The sequence below is a fragment of the Carettochelys insculpta genome, chromosome 9 (assembly GCF_033958435.1).
Source record: "Carettochelys insculpta isolate YL-2023 chromosome 9, ASM3395843v1, whole genome shotgun sequence".
Lineage (NCBI taxonomy): Eukaryota > Metazoa > Chordata > Testudines > Carettochelyidae > Carettochelys > Carettochelys insculpta.
In genome coordinates, this window is record NC_134145.1 from 34,155,564 (window position 1) to 34,182,561 (window position 26,998).

The 26,998-nt window shown below is 39.0% G+C and overlaps 1 protein-coding gene across 1 annotated transcript; it reads left to right on the forward strand.

The window, feature by feature from the left end:
• Positions 1-26,998, forward strand: DR1 (down-regulator of transcription 1). The gene is made up of 3 exons (XM_075003547.1): positions 1-729; positions 13,066-13,229; positions 22,823-26,998. The coding sequence occupies exons 1-3, from the start codon at positions 510-512 to the stop codon at positions 22,967-22,969; spliced, it is 531 nt and encodes a 176-aa protein (XP_074859648.1). The 5' UTR covers positions 1-509; the 3' UTR covers positions 22,970-26,998.

Consider the following 26,998-nt stretch of genomic DNA (forward strand, 5'->3'; position numbering starts at 1 on the left):
GCTGGCTCGTTTCCCCCTCCCGGCTGCCCTCGCTTCTGGGTGAACGGCCGTCGCTGGGTGAGCTCAGAGCCGGGACGGGCACGGCGCGGGCTTTTCGGACTGCTCTCTCCGGCTTCCGTTCTCAAGGCGGCGGCGGCGGCCAGTATGGCCCAGCTCCCCAGCGGCGGTGCGTGAAGGATGTGGCGGAGGCTGTAGCCGAGGGAGCCCTGAAGTCCGGGCAACGCCTCTCGCTGCTACTCCCGATCTCCTGGCACCGGCTCCGGGGAGCAAGCAGCCGGCCCCCGCTCGCCTTCGGGCGTGAAACGCGCCCCTTCCTTTCTCCTCGCGCGCGGTCCCCTCCGCTCCCGCCCGCAGACTCACGGCACCTGCTCTTCGCCCCGCTTGGTTCCGCCCCCAGGGCGCTCCGAGCAGCGGGTCCCTCCTGGGAGAGCTGGTGCCCGGTCGGTCTTGCTCTGGGTCTGAAGAGTGAGTTCAAAGAGAGTCGGGGAGAGAGCGTGAATTGAAGTATAATGGCTTCCTCGTCTGGAAACGACGACGACCTCACCATTCCTAGAGCTGCTATTAACAAGATGATCAAAGAGACTCTCCCCAATGTCCGGGTGGCTAATGATGCTCGGGAGCTGGTGGTGAACTGCTGCACTGAATTCATTCACCTCATCTCCTCGGAGGCTAATGAGATCTGTAACAAGTCTGAGAAGAAAACCATTTCCCCAGAGCACATCATTCAAGGTGAGTTCCAGGGGGTAGAGGGGACAGGGCAGTCATCGAGTAGATGACAGACCATTTCTTTTAATGTAGTGTCGTTGTCCTGTCTGTCTTAGGATAATAGAGAGGTAGGGAGGATAAAGTAACTTTTTTATTTGAGCAACCGCATTTGATGAGAGAGGCAAAAAAAACCTGCCTTCAGGTCTGGGACCTTAAAATTGTGTTCCCTCCCCCAAAACTATGGCCAGAAGTCCATATTTTTAAAACATGTATACAGTTATTTGTTGCCTTTCTTACTAGTTTGAATTGCAAGAAAGAGGCTAGTTTTGTGGTGAAGGGAACAGGAGTTCTCAGTTCCTGCTCATGTGCTCTTGTGTGACTTTGAGCAAGTTGCTTACATTTCTGTTCTTCATTTTCCGTGCCTGTGAAAATAATAAGCTCTTGCCAAAGAGAGGCTGACACTGTATATAAGATGGGGATGGGAGGTGAACTTTACCAGGGCATTTGTCTCATGGCCCTGATGATAAGCCCATCTGCTAGCTGATGTAAAAAAGAAAGGTGCTGGGATTCCTATCAGGGTGCCCATAGACTTGTTTTGTGGCTTCATCTTTTATTTCAGTTTCTGATGTAACAGGCATTTATACTTTACAAGATGCCATTGCACTCCATTCTGACTGTTGGATCCCACCTTCTGTGGCTTCCAACTGGAAAAGTTTTCTGGTTTCCACTTTATTTTTTTTTTCTTGGCTCTCAGAGCCTCCTGATTTTGGTGAGAATCTGCTATTCTAGTTTTCTCCAGCCTTCATATTTGGGTGTTTGTTCACTATGAATAGAACTAGTGCCTGCTACTGCTGTTCATGGCTTTCCCAAGCAATGATACAATGAAACTAATGATTTGAATTATTTCCACAGCTGTTTTTGAAAGCCACATGGGTTGCTCTTGTCAAGAATTGCATTTATTTTACTCAGATACTTTAGAAAGCTACCACAGTTCTTGACAGTTTCATTGCAGCCCACAGAGTTATGAAGGAGGAGGTAGTGAAAGTGACCTGAGTTTTAGTTTTACTTGGCTGTTTGGCAAACCAGTGAACAGGGCATAAGCAATAGAACATCATGCTCTGGAGAATAATTCATTATTAGTCTTTATCTTTTCACATGGAAAGTTTGCTCGTGTAACTAAGTACTAAATGCTCAATTAGTTGACAGAATATAATTATGATGGGGTATGTCAATTCCACTCAATAGAAAAAAGCTTTGTGAAAATTCAAATAAATGTCAGATCTACTTTGCCCATTATTTTATCAGCCATACTAATATTTTAATAAGTAAACTGGTGTTGCTCTTTATTTCTTATTCCTCTGCTATTTATAATTACGACTGAAACCATTTTATTTGGTACTTAAATGAGGCTTACTGCTTGGCGCTAGTCCCAGGATCACCCAGTGTTTTTTAAAAATTTGCTACTCTCCAGAGTACCGGTACAGTAGATATCTGAAGGAGAGATCACATCTCTTTACTGGCAGCTCTGCCACATTATTTTCTCTCTCACTTTTTCAGATGTCATGGATCTGTACTATCAGGCTCTTGGGACTTTATTTTATCACATTGTTTCTGTGCCATCTTGTTTGACGTGTTGGTATGTTATCGTAAAACCTCAGAGGAGAAGGTGTAGGATAGGTAACACCTTCATCCTTTGTGAGGAAAAATTGAAAAAAGAAATCATTTAGCTTCTTTGCTTTTTATAAAAATCTTAATCACTTTATGGTATTTTAGACAATTACCATTTCTTCTGTAGCCTTTTTGGTTAATATATATTTAAATCAAAATGGATAGAAATTGATTTGAAAATCAGATTTTTTTATTTAAATTGGATTTTTAATTTTTTAAATTTTCAATGAAATACTAAATTTATCATTTAAAAATAAGTTACAATGAACTCTCATCACAAACATGCTACAAATGCACTTAGTCTCATATAAATGAATTAATGTTTCTAGTCTGTCCAGCCTAACTACTAGCTCTTGCTTCTTGAAAGTTATTGGCTTTCAGTTTCTGTTTCTCAGCAGACCAAAATATAACATGTGCAAAGAAAAATATAAGCTGTGTAGGATTGTTGTTCTGTGCTTTTGTGGTTGTAGACCTTGGCCAAGTATGGCAGAGGAGTTAGTTTAAATGTGTTAAAGACAGAGAGAGACACTATAAAAAAGATGGAGACAGCATAGAAAGGAACAGGAGAGTGGGCTAGAAAGAAAGAGGGGAAGAAAGTTACTCAGTGCACACAGCTTCCTATATTCCCCCCACTTTTGCCACAGGAAAAACTGTCATGGCTTCTGGGCATAAGACACTATCTGGGAATCTTTTGAAGAGAGTTGTTTCCTGAGTAAAGAAAGGAAAAAGTGTCAAATGTAAGCAGTGCAAGAAAAAGATGCAGGGCCTACTTGCAAGTAGAGATGTTAACAGTTCAATCAGTTGAGTGGTAAACCCTACCCTAAACGGATGAGGCTTATCACTTATGGTTAACCAACAGGGTCTGGAGCAGTGTGCCACAGGCAAGGGCATTCCAGTGTAGTCCAAGTCTGCAGTGGACCAGGAGTGCTGTGGACAGGGGCTGCTCTATCTGCATAGGGTTGGAGTAGCGCTCTGTGGCTGCCCCCCACTCCTAGTTGAATTAGTTAACCGGTTAAATATAACATTTAATTGGTTAACTGATTAAATGGGATTTTACATTCCTAGTTGCAATAATGAAGCATCATAAGGAAACTGCTTATTGGGAGAAAATGATGTGGATGAAAATGTGGGCATGGCTGAGTGGTCAACTGGTTAATAATTTAAATAATTCCTTTTGCAATGCATCATTCTTCGGGATTCTCTCTCTGTGTCCTTTAGTACAAAAGTGATTTGACAAGTAAATTGCCAAGCTGTTTGCCGTGTTGATATTGGTAGACAAAAAGTTTAGCCTAGCAAATCCTTATGGCTTGTTTAATTAGTTGACTAGATTTAGAATCTATCACTCAAGTACGTAATACAGAAAGTTGCAATAAGAGAAATCTAGAGCTGTCCATTGCTACTGAGTGTCATTTTCTTATTTTACATTACAATATATGTATATATTGCATTTACGTTTTATATTTATATTACGTATCCATTGTTTTGGAACTTCATGGCCACAAACCATAATGGTGATGCCATAAATCTTTCCCTATAACTCAGCTTTCTTGAGGGAACCCCATTCTGTACTTTATTTCTGAAAAAAAACAGAAGTGCCGGTGGCTTACTTCAAAATTAAGTGCACTCTAAGCATAGTTAGTCTTTGGTGTTCTGCTAACTTGATTTAAATAATTTTTTTTGGTGATTTGTCTCAGTCCACCCTGACTTAAAGAATTCCTTGTAGCTTGGTTTTATGACTTTGGATATTGGTTCTTCAAAATTTCTTATCCCTACTAATTTCCCCTGCCATAGTTCATACTTTCTTTCTGTGGCTTCACTCAGTGTAGAGCTGCTTTTCTGCAATATATCTATGCGATATCTATTTTGTGCATTGCTACATAATCATACTTTTTATAGTTGAACTGTTTTTTCTTATTAGGTTCTTTCTGTTTAGATACCTCTAACTTTGTTCTCGCACGTTTTATGTGGCCTCCAATGAGCCTAAGGATTCTACTGTATTTACATTTGATTTTTGTCTTTAAGTTGTTCCTCCTCTTTTTGAAGTCTCCTTTCTGAAGTTTTATGGAGCACTGGTAGATTTTTGGTGTGATTTCTTGCCTGAGCCAGCTTTAGTCTTTTTTTTTTTTTTTTTTTTTTTTTTTTCAAACTAATGGAAATTCTATTTTAGTTTTGAAAGCAAGATGCTGCAACTGGATCTTTGTGGGTAGCCTTCTGTAGTTGCTCAGAGCCCCACTGAAGTCAATGGCAAATGTGCTATTTGCTTTGTACACTGCTGTATGTCACTCGATATTGACAGCATACTAGCGCAGTTTCAATATATTGTGATAAAATTGTTTTGTTCAATAGCAGAAATGTTATAAAATATTAAAGTTTCTAGGCTAGAAAAACACTTATTTGTAAATCATTGTATTTAAAGCATTATATAAGTAGTATGTAAAATGGATTACTTATTGTATTTTTTAGGTAAAATATGTAACAGTTGAATATTCCATACATTGATGAAAATATAAATTAAATACATATACAATAAATACAAACTTTCAGCCAAGCTGTCATACACAAGGAACCTTGCATTGTAGCTTAGATTACCCAATACATAATACAACTGTGTAAAACAAACTCTGCCATAAAAACTAAAGGTCCGCAACTGAACAGACTTAAGTGCCAGCTGGTTAAAATTAATGCTTTGACCCTCAGACTCACTCTTCTGAAAGAGTATCGGAGGGGTAGCCGTGTTAGTCTGGATTTGTAACAGCAATGAAGGGTCCTGTGGCGCCTTATAGATTAACAGAAAAGTTTTGAGCATGAGCTTTCCTGAGCACAGACTCACTTCATCAGATGCTGGTCTTGGAAATCTGCAGGGCCAGGTACAAATAGCCAGAGCAAGGGTGGGGATAACAAGGTTAGCCCAGTCAGCAAGGGTGAGGCTTACTATCAGCAGTTGATCTGGAGGTGTGAACACCAAGGGAGGGGAAGCTGCTTTTGTATTTAGCCAGCCATTCACAGTCTTTGTTTAAGCCTGAGCTGAGAGCATCGAATTTGCAGATGAATTGTAGCTCAGCAATTTCTCTTTGGAGTCTGGTCCTGAACAAACCTCATTGCCAGCTCTGCCCACATATCTACACCAGCAACACCATTACAGGACCTAACTAGATCAGCCACACCATCGTGGGTTCATTCAGCTGCACATCTACCAATATAATTTATGCCATCATGTGCCAGCAATGCCCCTCTGCTATATACATTGGACAAACTGGACAGTCTCTATGTAAAAGAATAAATGCATACAAATCAGATATCAGAAATGGCAATATACAAAAACCCATAGGAGACTACTTCAATCTCCCAGGCCACACAGTAGCAGACTTAAAAGTAGCTATCCTACAGCAAAGAAATTTCAGGACCAGACTCCAAAGAGAAATTGCTGATAGTAGGCTTCACCCTTGCTGACTGAGCTAACCTTGTTATCCCCACCCTTGCTCTGGCTTATTTATATCTGGCCCTGCAGATTTCCAAGACCAGCATCTGATGAAGTGAGTCTGTGCTCACGAAAGCTCATGCTCAAAACTTTTCTGTTAGTCTATAAGGTGCCACAGGACCCTTCGTTGCTCTTCTGAAAGAGTTCTTACAACATGCAGGAACAGAAAAGACTAAGAGTTGAAACTTTTACATAGACTATCTCTAACAAGAAGATTCCAGGTTTGAAGTTGAGAGATCATACCCCTCTAATTGGCAGAGCAGTTCAGTTCTACATGTGAAGCATAGGCCAAGAGGTAGTTATCAGTTTACTGATACCGCTCCTGAAAAATAACTTCTCAGAGTTTTTGGTACAGTTCTGTAAAATGAGACACCTGATAGTCATTGAAGGGGACATAATATACATTGTCTGTCATCACTGCAGAGGGACTGCTTTTTTTTGTGTATGATTGGAAGGCGAATCTAGACACACCACCAATCTTAGTCACAGAAACAATATGATTTGATCACTTAAATGATGTTGAGACCCCCAACAGGACCAAAAATGGCCATCAGATACCACTCTACAACTAGAAGATAATTCCTAAATCAGACTAGAGTCTACATACGTAGGCCATCATTGGTGTACAAGGGCACTTGAACCATCAAATCCACATTCTACAGAATCATATTCCCTTAAAAGAAAGCAAAGTTTGTGAATGGGCTCTGACTGACAGAAATTCTAGCCTATAGGCATGGCTTTTTGACAATGTGGACCTTTGTGGGTTTTTTGTTTTTTTTTTAACAATAGCTGATATTCTCCCTATGGTGACAATTGTATTTGTCAGTCCTGCCAAACCTGGGTCTAAAGCTTCCTCCAGACCTCTGTATACGAAGTTGATTTAGCATATGCCACTAAGAGTACCGTGAAGTCATGCAATGCATATTCAGACCAAAACTAGCATTACAAAATCAAAAACTCATTCATGTTACTTGTCCCATCATGGCTATGTAGTTTTTCATCATGAGAGCCAAGGTTTCTTTGGCCAATCAAAATGAGCTTGAGCTTAACATACAACTTCAGAATACTCTATTTACAGCTGTTGTTTAAAATCTGTCAACCTGGGCTCATAGACTTCTACAGAATGCTGTATCTTGCTATTTGGACAGTACTTAGCATAATGGGACCTCAGTTTGGTTGGAACTCTAGGTGCCAATGTAATGCAATAGTGATAACAAGTAATAAACTAAACTTCACGCATTCAAATCTTAAAATCTAGTGATTTCTAGAAACTCTATTTGCTAGAAATAGAATAGCAAACCTGTTTTCTTGGCTCTGAAATTAGGACAGCTGACAGATGATGGCTGTTTTGGATTAAGCCTGTGATACTTAAAGTAAATCAAACAGATCAGAGGGCTGACACCTATGTGTGTACATAGTAATAACAAAGCTGATGAAAGTTGTGCCATTAATTTCATCGGAAAGTATTTGTCAGTAATACTGGTATGTCAGTTGGCCTTTTCTACATTAGCTTGTGAAATGAATTTTGAAACAGAATATAAAGTTTCTTTAAAAATAAACTTAGATTAGAGGTGTTATCAACTAAATTTGGCCAATTTAAAACTGATAGTAAACAAAAGGAAGACTTTATAGATTTTCATTCACTGAGATTAGTGAAATACACAAAATGAATTATGACAAGTAAATTCTATTTGTACAGTTTTTAGTTTTAATCAGATAAATTTAACTCATAATTGAATGAGACAAATGCATACATTTATTTGTTTAAAATTAGTTTTCAAGCACTTTGGGGCTGGTAAAGAGAGAACCAGACATCTTCCTCTTATTTTTTTAAACCAACTTCAAGCCAGGAGCTGTTTATTCCTGTACTTACATGACACACTCAGTAGTTGCATAGGGTTTCCAAAGTATATTAAAAATGGCTAATCTGTTTTCCTAGTTTAATCTGAGATGATTTGTCGTGTGTGAAGAGCTAAGCTCTCCCTGGGTAAATTGGAGAAAATAGTGTTTACACTGGTTTTAGAAAGTGGGGAGATCCATAGTCATTCTTCTCATCAAGTCTAAGATCTTTCCATGCCAAGTCTCACATTTTGTTCAGTGAATGTTACTGTTGTATATGGTCATGGAGCTGAGACGCAAGCTCTCAGGTAACTTGGACCAGTCCCACTGAGTGCCTGGAGTACCAAGACAGACTACATTCTAGAATAGAGTTTGAGAGCAGAATGCTGGTATGGGCATGATGATGGTGGGTCTCTGTTAAGCAAATGCATTTTGTACCAGAGGGAGCTTTTTATGCGTTTTGATATTGTGCCTCAGATCTAGGAATTAAGTCAAAGGACAAGAGTCACTAATGAATCAGTCACTGTGGATTGGTCTCTGTTACGGTGGAGTGCAATTTTCTAGTAGTAAACGGTGATTGTTACTGCTCATCTTTGGGCATCTAACAGCATTGAAATGTACTTAAGGAGCCCATGGCTGCAGACCAATTTAACAGGCTAAAGGCAGACACTTTCTGTAGTACAAAGGCAAATTCTTCCAACTATTTCTGCAGCTTTCCTGCTGTTTTCAGTGGCTAGCTGAATAATATTTGAAACAAGTGTATCCAGGACCTGTTTTCCAATAGTTCAAACTAATTTAAAGCATGGATCAAAGCTCAGTGTAAACGAGAGTTGGGTGCTACCTACTATAAAACAACTCTTACAAATCCAGCTACAGCAGTTGTTCCCTGTCTGTCCAACCCTGTCGTATGTTTTGTGGAGACTCTTAAAAATGGATTGTAGCTGGGATCTACGTATAAAACAGAATATTCTCAGCATATGAAAGGATGGGAGGACAGTTACTGCATTTCAGTTAGGTATGCAGTATTATATTGTTTGCATTCAGGGTGGGATATTAAATTAGCAGTCTTTTCTCTCCTGGAACGGCCAAGTTGGTCCATGTCTATGCTGACTTCACATATTAACATATATACTTTTCTGTTTGGTCCATTTTTCTTACATGGTCAAAAAAGGGGACTTTGGGCAGATGTAGCACACACACTACTATCTGTCTGTTCTTAGGCTATCTCTACACTAGACATAGAAATTGACCAAATAATGCAATGTTTCCCGTCACTCTTTCTTAATCCTTGTCACTTGCAAGGAGTTCTAGTAACAGAGAGTAAGCCGTGCTAGTCTATGCACTATCAAAACAAAAAGCAGTCAAGTAGCACTTTAAAGACTAGCAAAGTAGTTTATTAGGTGAGCTTTCGTGGGACAGACCCACTTCTTCAGACCATATCCAGACCCGAACAGACTCGATATTTAAGACACAGAGAACCAAAAACAGTAACCAAGGAGGACAAATCAGGAAAAGATAATCAAGGTGAGCAAATCAGAGAGTGGAGGGGTGGGGGGAAAGATCAAGAATTAGATTGAGTTAGGTATGCAGACTAGCCCCTATAGTGACTCAGAAAGTTCACATCACGATTTAAACCATGTGTTAATGTTCCGAATTTGAATATAAATGTCAGTTCGTCCACTTCCCTTTCTACAAAGGAGCGATAATTTCTTTTCAGTAACCAAAAACTACAAGAACTTTACCAAATATTCATAAACCTGAATTACCCACCAGGAGAAGTGACACAACAAATTGACAGGGCCAGACGCATACCCAAAAACCAGCTACTCCAAGATCAGCCCAAAAAAGCCAAGAACAGAACACCACTGGTCATTACCTACAGCCCCCAACTCAGACCACTGCAATGAATTATTAAAGACCTACAACCTATTCTTAATCAGGATGCTACACTCCAGAAGGCCCTGGGTGACATGCCTGTTCTCTCCTACAGACAACCTCCCAACCTCATGAGGATCCTTACTAACAGCCACAGTCTATACCCCAGGAACACCAGTCCTGGAACCTTTCCTTGCAACAAAGCCCGCTGCCATCACTGGACCTAAGCAGGTTACTCACAGAATCACGGGCACTTTCTCATGCTCCTCTACTAACATCATGTATGCCATCATGTGCCAACAATGCCCAGATGCTTTGTATATTGGACAGACTTCTAACTCCCTTAGACAAAGGGTCAATGGGCACAAAACAGACATCAAAACGCTCCAGATCCACAAACCAGTTAGTCAACATTTTAATGGAATGGGGCATTCTGTCAATGACCTCAAGGTATGTGTGTTACTGAAAAGGAATTATCGCTCCTTTGTAGAAAGGGAAGTGGACGAACTGACATTTATATTCAAATTCGGAACATTAACACATGGTTTAAATCGTGATGTGAACTTTGAGTCACTATAGGGGCTAGTCTGCATACCTAACTCAATCTAATTCTTGATCTTTCCCCCCACCCCTTCACTCTCTGATTTGCTCACCTTGATTATCTTTTCCTGATTTGTCCTCCTTGGTTACTGTTTTTGGTTCTCTGTGTCTTAAATATTGAGTCTGTTCGGGTCTGGCTATGGTCTGAAGAAGTGGGTCCGTCCCACGAAAGCTCACCTAATAAACTACTTTGCTAGTCTTTAAAGTGCTACTTGACTGCTTTTTGTTTTGACGAGTTCTAGGATTGGCTTTGACCCCAGAAAGTGCTATTTCGTGCATGCGCAAAACAAAACCCTGAAAGATTGATGCTGAGCGGGTCAGTCTTTGTGGTAGTGTGGTTCTAGTCTTAGGCAAAATGGGAAATATGGGACTAGGTTGGTTCATTTGTCTGGTTTATATGAATTGTCTCTGTCTTGCTATTTTCTTGTTTTTCTGACTAGTTCCCTCAACTTTAAGAAATTTAAAATGCAAAGTATTTTCTGGAAGTCAGGGGTGTTTCCTTGGTCACTAAACAGGACAGATCAAGGGTAAAACAAAAGTGGTTTGGTGATCTGAGCTGTCAGCGGAAGTTGAAGATTAAGTATTGTATTTGATATTGTACACTTTTGAAAATGTTGCTCAGGCCTTATGATGCAGTTCAGTGTATATACCCTGAGCTAAAGAAATTGAAAGGAGGGGTTCATCTCACTGTGCCTAAAAATGGAGTTACCTTTGGCAGTGGTCTCATAGAAGGGATTTTACTTTCCTGGTGCCCAGGCACATATTTTTTCTGTATGTAATGCTGCAACTAGAGGAAAGCAAATATGAGGGGTGAAGATCATAATATAGTATAGTATAAGGTAACGTAATATGGAGATACACATCACGTCTCATAGAACCAGAAGGGACCTCGGGAAGTCATTGAGTCCAGTCCCCTGCCCTCTTGGCAGGACCAAGCACCATCCCCCGCAGCCTTTTTTTTTTTTTTTTTTTTTTTTTTTTTTAAATCTATTTGCCCCAGGTCCTTAAATGGCCCCCTCAGGGATTGAAATCACAGCCTTGGGTTTAGCAGGCCAATGCTCAAACCACTGTCCCTCCCCCCATCCAACCATTGTTCATACAAAAGGATGCCGTTGTGCTTCTACTGGAATGTATCATCCACTTTTAAAAAGAAAGTGTTCTAGTGTCACCCTGGAGTGGCATTGAGCTTTAGGTGACAGATGGTATTGCAGTCCCTTAAGCAGTTATCTTCAGTTAGGACAAATTAGGCTGTTGAAAGTTGAGGGGTTCCTTTTAAGTTAGATGTTACGTAAATTCATTCTCCACGGTAAACAAAAATGTCTTGGAACAAAGGGAGTTATTAATAAGACTCTAATGGTAATCTACTGCCATGTTTAAAGGGGCGTGGATCAATTGTTTTGCGGGAGCTGAACACTGCTCCTTCTTTTGAGATGTTTTAGTAGATTTTATGTCCTTTTGGAGTTTGGTATTTTTAAATCTTTGTATTTTTAAAAATTTTGTAAGCCACCTCAAATATTTTAAATAGAAAGGTGGGGTAGAAATATTTTTAATAAATAAATCAGTAAAATTGACTTATGGAATGACTTGGACTGAATATTTGCCTGAAATAATGACATACCTCCTTAGGTAATGGGAGGCAATAAATTAAGAGATTAACTTTGGAACATGATTACAATGTACATAAAAAATTTAGGGATTAGTGAGTCATTGTTTGGTGGTAGCTACTGTGAATTTAAGAGTGCTTGTCTCTACCACCAGGTTTTGATTTAATTTAAAATGGAATAAGGCTAAGACTGTATTAAAGCTATGCTCACATGAGAGAAAATTGTTAAGAATGCTGTCAGTGAGCCAGTTGTCTAAACAAAGTTGTCTGCAATGTCCAGTATTACTTCAATGTGGCCGTGTCTATACTAGCCCCAAACGTCGAAATGGCCATGCAAATGGCCATTTCAAAGTTTACTAATGAAGCACTGAAATGCATATTCAGCACTTCATTAGCATGTGGGCGGCCGCGGCGCTTCGAAATTGACACAGCTTGTCCCGACGGGGCTCCTTTTCGAAAGGACCCCGCTTACTTCGAAGTTCCCTTATTCCCATCTGCTCATAGGAATGAGGGAACTTCGCGTGGCCATTTCAAAGTTTGGGGCATAGCCTGTGTGGTATAGTTTTCAGATTTTAGAGGTAAAAGGTCGGGGGAGGGGGACCACAACTGATAGATATTAGAAGAAAATTATGACTGTACAAGAGTATTTTTAATTTTGTTTCAAATCAGTTGATGAATACATGTTTAATTCAGTTTATTACTTGAGCGAGAGGACATCGTCAACGATTCAGTCCCTGACACGTCAGGTAAGGTGTGAAATGCATCTGAGGCCTCCAAGGCGTCTTCAGGCAAAAACAGGGAAGAGCACACCTGATATTTTCAAGTTTTGAATCTTTAATAAAATGCACTTTGGGCGCAGGAAAAGAGTAGGGGAATATGACTTACCCCAGAGGTTTTCAGACTTTTGGAGCTGACGCCTCCTCTCTCTCCTCCCAGCCCTTGAATTGCAAATTTTTGTTGGGTTGCCCCAACCAATACCAATGCAGACACAATACTTGCCCCCATGGATTTCAGGGTGGAGGAAGGCATGTGTGACAGTCCCTGTGGGCTGGCCCAACAATGGGCCAGTTGGTTGCCAGGGATGGAAATCTGCACAGCTTCAGTGCATGTTGACACTGATACATAGAGTAAAAAAGTGCAATTAAAAAACAAAACAAAAAAAACCCCAAACTGTTGTAGGTCACTTTAAATAAGGAATCTATAGAACAGAAAAAGTTAGTGTCTTGGACACTTTTTTGATGTGATTAAAATTTTCATTATGTTAATTGACTGAGGTGATTTTTTTTTTCCCCCCCAGCACTAGAAAGCTTGGGTTTTGGTTCCTATATCAGCGAGGTAAAAGAAGTCTTACAAGAGTGTAAAACAGTAGCACTAAAAAGAAGAAAGGCTAGTTCTCGTTTGGAAAATCTTGGCATTCCGGAAGAAGAACTTCTAAGGCAGCAGCAGGAGTTATTTGCAAAAGTGAGTATGGCCGTGTTCCTGAGATTTCTGTCATGGATATTTTTCCTGTTAAAATCTATCAGTGAGATTGAATTAACTAGATCAGTGGTGGATTGGGGTTCCATGTGTGGCTTGCGCATCTTCTTTTTGTCATCTTTGTCTGTGCCTCTCGCACACTGTGGGCCCTACTCCTCCCCCTGCCTTTCAGCACTCAAAGTGCCATGAATCGGATGATTCATGCCCCACTCTGCGCCTCCCCTGGCCTCCCATAGCTTGAACACTGCACGTTAACTGATCTGTAGCATTTGCGCTCTGAGAGAGGGGGAGGTGCGTGGGAAAGAAGGCAGAGAAGAGGCTAGGCAGGATCTAGGCAGGTGTCTATTATTATTATTTGAATTTGCTGACTGGTCTACTATATGAATGGTTAGAGCATTTGTTTATTTTGAAATATTCAGTGTGCCGGGTATTAATGTATTTAATCTTATTTTTGGGATCATGGTTAGTGCATGTGACTGATTTCAGTCTTGCAGCCCATTGAGATGAAGGGCTACTGAGGCAGCCCACTTACTAGCCTTGGTTGCCCATTGCTGAACTAAATAGTCCTTGATTTAGATATCACAGAAATGATCCCCTGTTTATGGGGTGCATGGCCTTGAGTGATTTGATTGAATCTGACCCTGTGCAGTCAGACTAAGTAATGCATGTGGATAAATAAGATACCACATTTTCTTTTATTTCTGTGATCTGACACCCCAGAGATGTATAGAAGTCTGTGGGTTTTATGCGTCTGAGTTTCAAATGAAAGTATTACCATTTGTGATACCAAACCCATGCTACTCAATCATAATTTGTTTTACAGAAACTTTTTCAAATGTTTGGGTTTTAAAAAGATATTTTCAGCTACTTTTTGTATTCTTTTTACTTGTTTTACCAGATTTTGTATTTAGTCCAATGGTACAGATGAAGGGAAGAGACAACTGCAATTTTAGGAAAACATAAAAATTTGTAAACTATAATCATAGCAGCGTAGTGCTGGAAGAGATTGAGAGGTCATTTAACCCATCCTCAGGCTCTGTGGCAGGGTGGCATATGCAAACGCCAATTCAAATATGTGTGTATAACCTGGCCTTAGAAACCAGCTGTGACAAGCATTCCCGAGTCTCACTTAGAAACTATTCCAGAGCATAAATGCCCTTAAGTAGAAAGTTTTTAATATTGAACCTAGATACCCTTTGCTGTAGATTAGCCCATAACTTCTTGACCTATCTTTTAGAACTGATAACCACTATCTTTATAATAGCCCATAACATATTTCAAGGCTTACGTTTTTTCTGAGTTGTCTTTTTTCCCAAGACTTAACAGTTCCAATTTTTTTTAACCTTTTGTCATAGCTCTAAACCTGCTGTCATTTTTGTTGCTCTATTCTGGATTCTCTGATTTATCCATTTCTTTCCTAAATCATGGCATTCAGAAACGGTCTGAGTATTCCGTCCGAGGCCACCTGAGTGCTGAGTAATGCAGCGTAGTTACCCTGTGGCTCTTGCATATGACACCTCTGTTCATGTACCCTTTCCTGCAACTGTATCATGTTGTTGACTGTTTAATTTGTATTCTGTTATAACACCAGGATCCATTCAGAAGTGCTACTAGGTAGCCAGTTATTTCCCATTTTGTAGTTGTGCATTTGGGGGGGTTTTGTTTTCTTTCCTTTTTCCTGCTTAAGTGTGGTACTTTCCATTATTGCTTTTTTGTCTTGTTGATTTCAGGCTGATTCTGCAATGTCAGGATTATTCTGTATTCTAATTCAAACTTTCAAAGTGCTAGCAGCCTCTTCCAGTTTAGTGTCCTCTGCACATCATAAGCATACTCACCACTCCATTATCCAAGTTATTGGTGAAATATAAAATAAAACAAGTTGATAGTTATTCTTTGAATAGGGTCTTAAGTTGTACATACAGAAATAACTGAATTTAGACGACATTATGAAAGTTTGCTTATAAGAATGGCCAAATGGACTATGCGAAAAATATACTGAAATTAAGATATGTCACATCTATGGCTTCCACCCTTCCATTAGGCCAGTAATACCATAAAAGAAGGAGGTAAGGTATATTTTGTCATGATCGTTGCAGGTCCATGTTCAGTTTTACTTACATGCTTGTCCTTCACGTGCTTGCTAATTATAATTTGTTTGACTATCCCCCAGCTCTCACATTTAGGCTGATCTGTAGTTCTTCTTTTTAAAGACAGGAACTACGTTTGCCCTTCTCCAGTCTTCTGGGATCTCACAGTCTTCCATGAGTTCTCACAAGTAATTGTTAATGATTTGAGATTTTCAGCTAGTTTCTTAGATACTCATTGGTCCCTGCCAAATTAAAAACGTCCAACTTATTTAAATAAGTTCTTTGTGTGTCTGGCTTGTTCCTTCCTCCTTGTTGTGAATATTAATTATTTGGTCACAACTTACTTTTTTAGCCAAGGCTGATGAAAAGTAGGGAGCAGTCCAGCCTTCTTGATGACACCTGTTGTTAGCTCTCCTTCTCCACTAAGTGAGAACCTATTCCTCCCTTTGTCTCTTTTCCTTATATCTTCATAAAACTTTTTTTTATTGCTTTCTATGTTCCTTGCTTCATATAACTCATTTTGTGTCTTAATCATTTCAGCTGACATTAGGGATATAAAATCCTGTTTAATTAGTTATCCCCTAGGTTTAACCATTTAACCAATTAAATGGGCTGTGGAGGACAGAGAAGTCCGCACCCACAGTGGCCGAGCCCGGGAGCGCCACAGGCAGGGGTGCTCCAGTCTGGCCAGAGCAGCCCTCGTCCACAGTGGCCTCAGACATCCCACAAGGTGGGAGCACCCCAACGAGTGGGGGAGTTGCATCCTGGCTGGAGCAGTGCTGCCCACAGTATGGGGCCACTCTAGCCCAACTGGGCTGCAGAAGCCTCCCCAGCTACTCCTTCCCCACTGAGGGCCGCTGGGGATGGGCTACTCCTGCATGGCTGGAGTGTCCACCACCTATGGTGGCCCTGCACGGCTAGGGCAAACTCCCTGTCTGCCGCAGCCTGGGGCCTACTCTAGCCATACCAGTTAACCATACTCAGTAATCCTCATGTGTTTAGGATGAGGATTGCCAGTTACTAAGTTAACCTTTAACATCCCTATCTTGAATGTCTTTTCTGTTTTTAGCTCTGTTGCTTCATGGTGGGAAAAGTATAATTTCCAACTCATTAGTAGTTTGTTTTTCAAGAGAATGCTAAATCTCGAACATGTCCTTCCGCTGTTTTCCCCTTACCCTGGACTGCCATTATCTAATCAAGTTGATTTGCTTGTGAACTCTAAGATGTAATTCTAATGTATTTCTCTGTGCTTGACTTAATGTGAGTCTAGTTTGTGCCTCTCAGCCTTTTCTTTCAGCAACTGAGATGGTTTGCAGGACAACTTAAGTGTAACTAACTAAGACCAAAACTGTCCTCTCTTCTTGCATTCTGGTACTGATGACAGCATGACCATTCTGCCAGGCTCGTAGTGTGGTAGTCCTCGGCATGTCCTCCCTCTTGCACGCCTCACATCCAGGCCATATGCAAATCATATTGCTTTTTTTTGGTCTCTACATCATTTTAAAAATCCATCCTTTCCTTCTTTTTTGTTCTGTTCTTGAAAAAGCTTATTCAGGTCTGGTGAGCTCACATCTTGCAACCTCCTCACTGACCTTGCTGAAACTCCTGTAGTTCCAAAATCCAGATAAACTTAATTTTTGTGTATTGTAAAGTACATGATAGCTAAATACATGACGATGGTGGTGAGACAGTTCAGGTTTTCACCAGGTTAGCCATTTGATAAATGGCCAAACACATGTAATGCTGTAGTCCTCTGGCAAATTGATACATAAATATCACCCACCCCAAGTTAACATTTTAAAAAGGTAATGTCGTGGCTGCAGAGTCAGTATTTGGTTTTATAACAAACTCATTAGTTTTCCAGGCTTTTATGTTCTTTTAAGTTTAATGCAACAAAGTTTTAACCTGGACAACTTTTAATAAAATTTTACTCTATGCAGGTCAAAAGCAGTGGGGGAGATGGGCTAGGGATATTACTCTCCTGAAAGTGCAGTATAAACAAAGGAAGTTAAAACAACTGAATTAAATTTAAAGATGTATTACCAATTTATATCTGAATTTTTTTATCTGCTTTAAAATTGTTTAATCTAGTAGTTCTAGTATCTGAACGCATACATTTCATTTTTTATTTATTAGCAATTAATAAAAATGCATTATAAAATTGTTAAAACATGCCAGTTCCACTAGTCTGCATATTCAGTCTGTAAATGAAACTTAAAACATTTCTTGTTGGATAAAATGCAAAAATCTCTGATTAGATTCTAAAACAATGCATTTTAGTTGTTCAGTTGTTTACCAAAATAAAAAAGCAGTCAAGTAACACTTTAAAGACTAGCAAAATAATTAGGTGAGCTTTCGTGGGACAGACCCACTGGCTGCAGTCTGAAGAAGTGGGTCTGTCCCACGAAAGCTCACCTAATAAATTATTTTGCTAGTCTTTAAAGTGCTACTTGACCGCTTTTTTTGTTTTGATAGTATATAGACAAGCACAAACTCCCTCTCTGTTACTTTATCAAAATAGTTTGTGGATATATTTTTGGAACAAGTCCTGTACTTGCACTCTAGTCCTGCAAACACTCATGTATGTGGTTAGTCCTATTGACGGTCCAGAATTTACTGGTGGTTCTATACAGAAGGAATACTGATTGATCATCATCATCATCATCAACAATAACAACCAGCATAGGCTCAGCACCTGTTGGTGTCTGATGCCTCTCTCACTGTTTCCTTGCATCTTTCCCTGTCCAGTGTGGAGTGGCTTAGTTTCTGTAGACTAGCTCCTCACCAATCTACTGTATCATCTACCCATTCTCTGTGGGGTCTGTCTCTCCTGTTCAAACTGACCACTATGCCAAATACCAGAGTCTTGATTTTTTTCATTCATTTTTCATTCTGCAAATATGCCTGAATAGATGTAACGCGCGTTGTATAATGTTCTGCAGTAGGTTCTGTTTGGGCTGTATCTTCTTGTATAATTCCTCGCTGGTGACCTTCTGCATCCATCCTATTCTCAGGATTTTTCTATAACAACTCCTCTCGGATGCCAATATTCTGCTCTTTGAATCTTTTGTTATCACACATGCCTCACTGTACAACATGCTGCTGAATACACATATTGTCAAGATGCTAAGCTTCGTTCCTAAGCTAATCGCTTTGCTTTTCCAGATCTTCATCTCTTTCAAACTCTCTCCTGCTGTCGCTATTCTATTTTCTGTTTCCTTCTTGCAGTCAAGATCATATGTTATGTTGCTCCCCAATTATATGAACTTCTCTACGTTCTATAGTTCAATCCCATCTACGCTGATCTTCCTTTGTATTTCCTTATTTCTAAACACCATTGTTTTTATAGATATTCGTTATCAGTCTGTACTGCTTCCCTTCCTCATTTAGCACCTGCACCATTTTCGCTAGCTTCTCCTCATCTTCCTCCATGATAACTGTATCATCTGCAAACCTCAAGCTGTTAATTCTTATACTGTGCACTGATATCCCTTCCACCTCTTCCTTGATCTTATCCATCGCTCTCTCTTGGTGCATGATGAAGATACTCAGTGATATCGGATCTCCTTGTGTTGTACCTCTAATCATTCTAAACCAACTTCCCATCTCCCCGCACATTCTCACCGCTGCCTCCACATTGTCGCTGATATCCTTCAACAACTGTATCCATCTGCTATCCACTCAGTACGACTCACTTTCTGATCTATACTGTCAAGTGCCTTCTCAAAATTGACAAAGCAAGTGTGGATGTTCTTGTTCTTTCATCAAGCTTTTTCCGCTATCAGTCTTAGTGCTCATATCTGCTGTATGGTACTTCTGTCTTTCCTGAACCCTGCTTGCTCATCTGCTAGGTAGATGTTCTTCTACCTGCGATTTTAGTCTGTCCGCTGGTGTCATCATCAGCACCTTGCATAGATGACTCGTTAGGGCAATCGTTCTGTGTGTCTTGCACTCCAGTGCACTTCCTTTCTTGTGTATTGTCACTAACATGTATGTTGTCCATCCCTTAGGTGCCTTTCTTTCTTTCCATGCTGTGTTACGTAGTCAGTGTATTTACTGAATCATACTTTTAATCATCTCTCCTGTGATCTTATCATTTCCAGGGCTCTTGTTGCTCTTCAGCATTTCACTGCTCTTTCTGCTTCCTCCTTCGAAGTATCAGTCTTGGTCTCAATGTTCAGTGGAGGTATCTCTTTCAGTTCTTTGATCCTTCTTGCTGAGACACTCAGGTCCAAGTGTGCTTTGTGTAGATCGGTGCAATACCTCATCCATCACTGCACAATCATCTCCTTGTTCATGAGTACCCCTTCTTTCTGATCTTTGATCGCAATCTGCTTCAGCTGCCACGTCCTTTTAATATATCTAGTCATCTTATGTACCTCCCTGGTCTTACATTCACTGTAACACCTCTCTATATCTTCACGCTGTTTCTCCAAGCATTTCATCTTATCCTTTTTGGCTGCTTTCCTTACCTCATTGCATTTCACCCTATATTGCTATTTTGCCTTCTTGGAAACATCCCCTCTGATCTTCACTGCTCTCTTCTCTTCGACCAGCTTCAGTGTCTCCCGAGTAATCCACTTCTTGCTGGTCGTCTTCTGGAACAGTCTGCTCAATTGTCTCTTCTGTTGCTGTGGCTATCGTTCTACTCTCTTATCTAGGTCTTCCTCTATGGCCACATTCCTAATCTTCTCTTCAAGCACTGCTCTGAATGCCTTCCCTATTTCTTCCTTGCCTAGTCTCGCCAGGTCTCTTCTTAAACTGTGTCTTACGCTTTCTGTTGCGTTTCATCTTGATGATTGTGATCACTAGACTGTGATCCGAGTTTATATCCACTCCTTGCAAAGCTCAGCACCACTGTACTGATGTTACCCATCTTCTTCTTATCAAAATCATATCTGTCATGTTGTTGGACCTTCTATCATATGATCACGTCTACTTCCTAAAGTCCTTTTTGTTGGAATCTTGTGTTTTGTAGATCACCATCTCATGCTCCATAGCAAACTCTAGTAGTTTCTCGCCTCGTTCATTTCTTTCTCCATAGCCAGACCTTCCCAGGACTTTCTCCCAACCTTTGGTATCTGGAACGCAAAGGTCGGAACAATTATATCTGATGATCAACACATCTCTCTTTGGTAACTCCTCCAGCATTTTCAGAAAATTTCTGCCTGATAGGCAAGGAATGGGAATTTTAAACTTAATGGAAATGTGCACATAACTTTAAGAGCCCTAATAAAAGGGTCAGAGGGAGAATGGGCTTTTCCTCATTTTGTGTTATATATAGAAAGAAGGCCTGAAGGATTTTTTTTTTCCTGCTGGTTTGTTTGGAGTTTTTGTTTTTGATTTTTGGCTTGTGAATTTTTTATTTTTATTCTCTTACATTGCATATTCAGGATCTAAGTGGACTTGGCAAGCTGTTCAAGCAGTCACCTATGGTTTGACCTCTGCCAAATAGTTTCATATATTCCTGAAATAATACCTTGATTTAAGCAGTGGCCTACTTTTTTGATTGCATCATTTTACCATTCTTTCTTGTTCAGAAGTTAATTTATTTGTGATCCATATTTTTCTGCATTAAAATATCTGTGAGGAGCTAAGGCCTAATTACAAACATAAAAAAGTATCTACGTAAAGTTTAAGCTGAATGGAGAAAATGAAAGCTTACTCTTTCTATTACTGTTCTAATATATTAGTGCTTTGAAGTCTTTGGCCAATATTTAAGTGGTTAGCTGACCAATTATTTTTGGTCTGACCAAATTCCCTACCCTAGTCTTAATTATCCCAGAGGAGACTATAAGGACTAAAGTACTAGGAAAAATTATGACATTACAAGCAATTGAAAGTTGACGTTTGAGGAGATGGGTCTTCTAGTCAAACACTTTATTATGTTTGTGCTTTGTCATATGCTTAACTTTAGTACCAAAGCAATCATTTAACAGAAACTTCCTATCAAATATTAAATATCCCCTCCCCTTTTAATTTAGGGAGATGAACTCGCAACAAACTTCTGAGAAGCAGGATGGTTGATCCAGGGAAACCAAATTTAACATTCCTGGTATTTATGTAACAAAAATAAGCAATTTTTTAGAGTTGGGAAAAACTTTTATACTCCTTTATTTCAGAAGGAAGCAAAAATGGTGTTAGGAAGTAGAGGATTATAGGGTTCAATTTAGCTTTAGCAAGGGTTAGGCCCTGGTATTACAGAGAAGTAGTTACACCAGTTTTCTAGTTGTAACACCTTCAGACTGTAACATATTTTGCACATTTCACTTTCCTCACCCTCCATTTTTCCTTTTAATTTGATTTCTTGCCTTTATTTTAGGTCACAGGAAACAAACATACTCAGAGTGAAGTGGTTTCTAAATGTGGAATGTGAAGAACTAGCTCAGGGGTTTGCAACCTGTGGCCCAGGAGATGCGTGCAGCTCTTTAAGGACTTGTTTGTGGCTCCTGAGGCTATAATTGCCAAGAGTTTTTTTTTATTAAAATATATATATGGTGAATATCTAAAAGTCCCAAAATTAACTCACCTCTAAATAGCAAACTATATGTGATCTCAAAACGTAGGATAACTCCCTCTAGCATCGTCCAGAGAGCGAGAAGGTTCGTGAGTGAAAGTCAAGAAGACAGTGGTACAAACACACATGTAAATAGTGAGAAAATAGTACATGTAAAATGTTTGTGAACATCCTGCACTAAACACACATTGCATTACAAATCATTGTGTGTGCACTGTTCTTAAAATAGGGGTTACAAAAAGTATGGTTTGACATTATTTAGGGGCCATCGCAGATTCACGTGCATTGCAGCTCTTGAGTTGTGTTTTTTGCCAAATTGGAAAAAAATTACTTTTGTTGATATATTGGTTGTTGACCCCTTGACTATCCCAATATGTGTACACTGTCTTTATTGTCTAAGGTTCCTTAGTTAGAACTACATTTTAATAATTTCTTGCTTAAAGGAAGGCCTGGACTTCCCAGTTAGTATTTCCTAAACTGTGTGGGCAAGCGATGGAGGGACTTGTTAATGCTAATTGCACTTATTGCACTTCTAGGCACTTTACACCATTCCTGATTAGTTTTTCATTTGAAGATGGTGCTCATCTGTGTGCAACCCCTCAAAAGGGTTCCCCCCCCCCGAGTATGCTTTTGTTCATCCCAGCCTCTAAATGCTCTAGTGATGGTTATGGTTGTACAGCATACTGTAAAAATAGGTTATGGCAACACCAAAGGGGAAAAACGGTTTTTTCAATAGTAAGAAGTTTACATTATGGATTAGAGGGAAAGAATAACTAAACTTTGCCGTGAATACAAAGCATTGCAGTGTTCTAAAAACTCTTTATGTACAATATTTTTAGGTATAAATCTTGTAGTTTGCACCTGTAGTTTTTGCTAGATTGCTGATAAAATCTTTGTTGTTGTGCTATACCGGTTCCTTAAAAGACTACTGGAGGACTTGGATTTTGTTAACAGTTTAATTTTTATGTCCTCAGGCTAGACAGCAGCAAGCAGAACTGGCCCAGCAGGAATGGCTACAGATGCAACAAGCAGCCCAACAGGCACAGCTTGCTGCTGCGTCAGCCAGTGCATCCAATCAGGCAGGATCCTCTCAGGATGAAGATGATGAAGATGATATCTGAAATTCACCAGCTGCGTTTTCCGTTCCCACTGAGAAATATCTTTCCTGCACAATGAAAACAGCAAAATATGAATGCTTACCTGTCATTTTGTATACATCTTGGACTGGCCGTTGGTATTCTAGGGATGTCTGCTGTTGTGAGCTGTACATGTAAAAACTTTTTTTTTTTGAACTCTTTAAAAAAAATTTAAGATTCAGTACCATATCAACTTTGGATTTTTAATGGTGTATATGGAAATTTTAGATAGCAGTACGTCATTTATTTGATCAATAAACAGTGTTAAAATAAACAACAAGTTTATAAAATAGTGAGATTTATACAGGAGATCTAAATCCACATTTGCATTTCTCTTCCCTTTTAACTAATCTATAAATCTTACATAGAAAATTTTTAATTGGTTTTTCCTTTGTCGGGGGGAGTGGTTCATTAGACACTTAACTCTAAATAAAAGAAAAAAACAGAGGTCAGCATAGTGAAGTCTGAATTCTCTGTCCTTTTTAAAATGAGGATATATATATGGCAATAAATATTATATGTGCTCATATACCACATTTGCTACAAATTTGAAAAGATACACTTTCACTAAGCTAGGAAAAGATATGTTTCATAGGAGCTGTAGAAATTGTCATTTTTTTTTGTATGGGGGGGGTGAAAAAATAAACCCATGATTTTATTATGACATATCTGAAGAATCCTGAACCAAATGGGTATTTCATTTCAAAGACTGCCCAGTGTTGAGAACTAGTAATTCTTGTTCTTTCACTCCAGTTTAATATTAACTGTTGTTGATGGTATTACTTGCATAGTGCAGACATGTTCATATTGTTCAAATGTAAAGCTGGAACTTGGTGAAACAGAATTGTGTTAGTTCCGTTGACTTAAGTGGGAATTATTAAATGTTCAAACCTAAGCAGGCAAAAGTTGAAGCTAATGAACATGCTTTCAGTAAAAGAGGGATTTTATTTAACCCTGATTAGTTAGTTGTCAGCGTAACCTCAACATTTTCCAGACTAGTTTGCCAGTGGATTCGTCAGCTACCTTATGAAACAATAACATTCAAACAGATTAATAGATGTACAGGAATCTGTCCAAGTTTGATAAGGAAAGTATGCTCCAAGAATAATCAGCAACATGTAGAACAGGAAAGAGATAGGAACCTTTTTGAGAGATTGACTTTGAATTCTGTTTATGTAAAATGGGCAGCTGTTCTTTGTGTAGAAATAGAGCACAGTTGTGTCTGTTACAGAATTTTAATGTTTCAAGAAGAAATGTTGGCCTTTATTCTGGTATTCTTTTTTTCAGCAGAATGGAAAAGCCACTTGCATAGTAGTTGAGATGATCAGATTAGACAGCTGTGTAAGAATGCATTGTGTTTCTTCTTTAGAGAAGCAAAACTTCTTACTATGATCTTGACAGGTTTCTCTTGTTTAAAAAAAATTAAGAGCTGTGGGTGCCGTAATCTGTTTACATAGTGAAGTAAGCAGCAAACAATGTGCCCATGTTAAGAAGATATCTGGACAAGGTACAGTTGGCATATATTCAGCTCTCCAAGGATCATCCACTAGCTTTTGATTTCAATTTTAGATATGTGAGGTTACCTGTTGAATAAACTTGCACATTTTCTAAACGCATCTGTGCAGCGATGGCTCAAAAAGTAACGATTAGTTTGTTGAATGTTAAGTTGAAAAACTTCAATGAAACATGTTGGATAAGATTTGACTAAGGAAGAGGTTATCTGTCAAGACTTAAGTACCAAAGGTAGTGAATCTAGTCTAGTGAAACAATGAAACAATGTTAATGTGCAGTGTTGGCTTTTCTGATTTGTACTTTAACAACTTACACTTTCTATTTTAAATGAGTCATTTTCTTTTAAGTAAACAAAATTAGGTATTTCACACTTTTTTTTTTCTGATGCAGAATTCAGGTTAACATTTTACTGCATCTGGTATGTGTGGGATAGTATGTTTGTTTTCTTGTGATTTTTTTTCTCTGGACGTTCTTGTGCTTTTTTTCTTATGCTGTATTCTTCAAGCAATAAAATTCTGATGTGTTTTTATAAATGGTTTTTATATTTAATGTTGTTATATAACCACTTCATTGCATTTGCAGAGTTATAAAGAAGAAACTTAAGGTTACTTAAGCACTGCTGCCATTTTGACTGGTGAGCAATGTTTGTGACAAAGATAATGCAACCTAAAATCTGCTGTATGATATACCTGCTCCTTTGGGCTAATTATGTACTTGCAAAAATTCTCTGTTTTGTCATGTTGATTCTTTCCAGGAAAAAGATTCTCCTTCTTTGCAATATTTGCATGTTTGTAAAGTGAACAGGTTCATTTTTTTTAAAAAACTGCATGTGTCCCGCTTTTTGATTCTAAAGGGATAGTCAAAGCCTCTAATGTTACTGTTGCGTCTTTTATAATTATATGGTGAGAAGAAGTTTGCATTGTGAATTTTAAATTTTAACAAGTGAGCCATTAGTTTTGTAGATCTTACTGCCTTTTTGTCTTGCCTCCTTCTGCTGGGTGTTCTGTGCTCAAGACAAAGCTATTTCTAGACCTGTGATACTACTGATGCTGGTACACAAATCATATTTAGGCATAAGATATCATAAATGTGGTGAGTAAACCGTATGTCAGTACTTAGTCTGTATTTGAAGTAGGGTCAGGAAATCAGTGTAGTCCTAGTGAAACAAGAGAGAATGCAGATAATATTGCAAATAAGTTAAATTACAAAAATTAGTTATCATTTTTAAGCCTGGTACCAAATACAGACCTCAGATATTCCCCAGGAAACTTCTCATTCTCTTGTGTCAGAATTAGGCTTTCCATACAAAATCCAAAATGCAGCTCAGGGGATGGGGGAAAGGACTTCAATTACTTATTTGAAACTTCAGTTCCAAATGTGAGCCTTTGATGCCTTTTCAAGGTAATGCTAATAAGATAACAGTAGAAAGAAGGAGCAGAGTGGTTTGCTATGTAGTCATTTGTCATATGTGTAGCTGAGTCTTTTCAAGTTCAGTGTGGCATTAAACTGACAGTATCTCTCAGTTCAAGACATTCATTGCTGAGTGACACTTTCATTTAAAGGCTGTTATGGAATTTAAGTAAATCTCTGCTTTCTATTATTTTAATGAAATGCGTGTGCTTGTCATTTTACGTGGTGACTAAAGTAGTTCCTATTAATATTGGAATATTTCTTGTTTATGTGGAAATGTTAAGAGTTTAAGACTTTTTTAAAAAATCACTTTTGTAGGAGTAGAGAAAGCTGAAGTGATAGTGCACTTCAGTTTTTGTAAAAGTGCCTTAAAGAAGACTCTTCTATATGCATAATAGTAGATGTTCACTGACTTTCAAATTACTTTGAAACAGAGTATCAAATTAAAGAAATAATGACTTCTTGTAAATTTTTCATTACGTATATGTATATATCGTATATGTCAATTACTTCTAAACTGAACAGCTTCCACAACTTTAGCAATATTACATTGTAATGTAACATTGAATTTGGATGTAAAATCTAAAGTTCCATCATGTTGGTTTAAGATCCTGAAGTGAAGTATGATACTGTGTGTGTAGAGACTACAGCAAAGTCTGCCAAGGGTGACTTGAGCTCTGTAGTTCAACTGGCTAAATAGTAACGGGTTTACTTTCAGTATTGCTTCACTATGTATCTCCTCTGTATCATTCCTTTTGTATTTTGACTATTTTTACTCTACTCCATTTAAAGAGACATTTGTTAAGGTTAATATGGGGATCCAAAATTCATCTGTTTGCAAGATCTATCTAGATGTTAAAAATTCACAGTGCTCGTGATGCATAGAGACCTTTCAGATATATGGACCTTCCACCCATACTAAACATGGCCATCATAGCTGAATGTTCCTGGCATAATGACCAGTACCAGTTGAACCTCTCTAATCCAGAACTCCTCTCTTCCAGCAAACTTTGTAATCCAACATGATTTTAGTTAGCCAGACAACCACTTGTAATCTGTGTGGCCAAGTTTTCTGTGGTCCCATAAAGTTTG

Coding starts and splice junctions, on each gene's coding strand:
- DR1 (XM_075003547.1), top strand. CDS start 510: ATGGCTTCCTCGTCTGGAAACGACGACGACCTCACCATTCCTAGAGCT. Junction 730..13,065: donor CCCAGAGCACATCATTCAAG/GTGAGTTCCAGG, acceptor TTTCCCCCCCAG/CACTAGAAAGCTTGGGTTTT. Junction 13,230..22,822: donor AGCAGGAGTTATTTGCAAAA/GTGAGTATGGCC, acceptor TTATGTCCTCAG/GCTAGACAGCAGCAAGCAGA.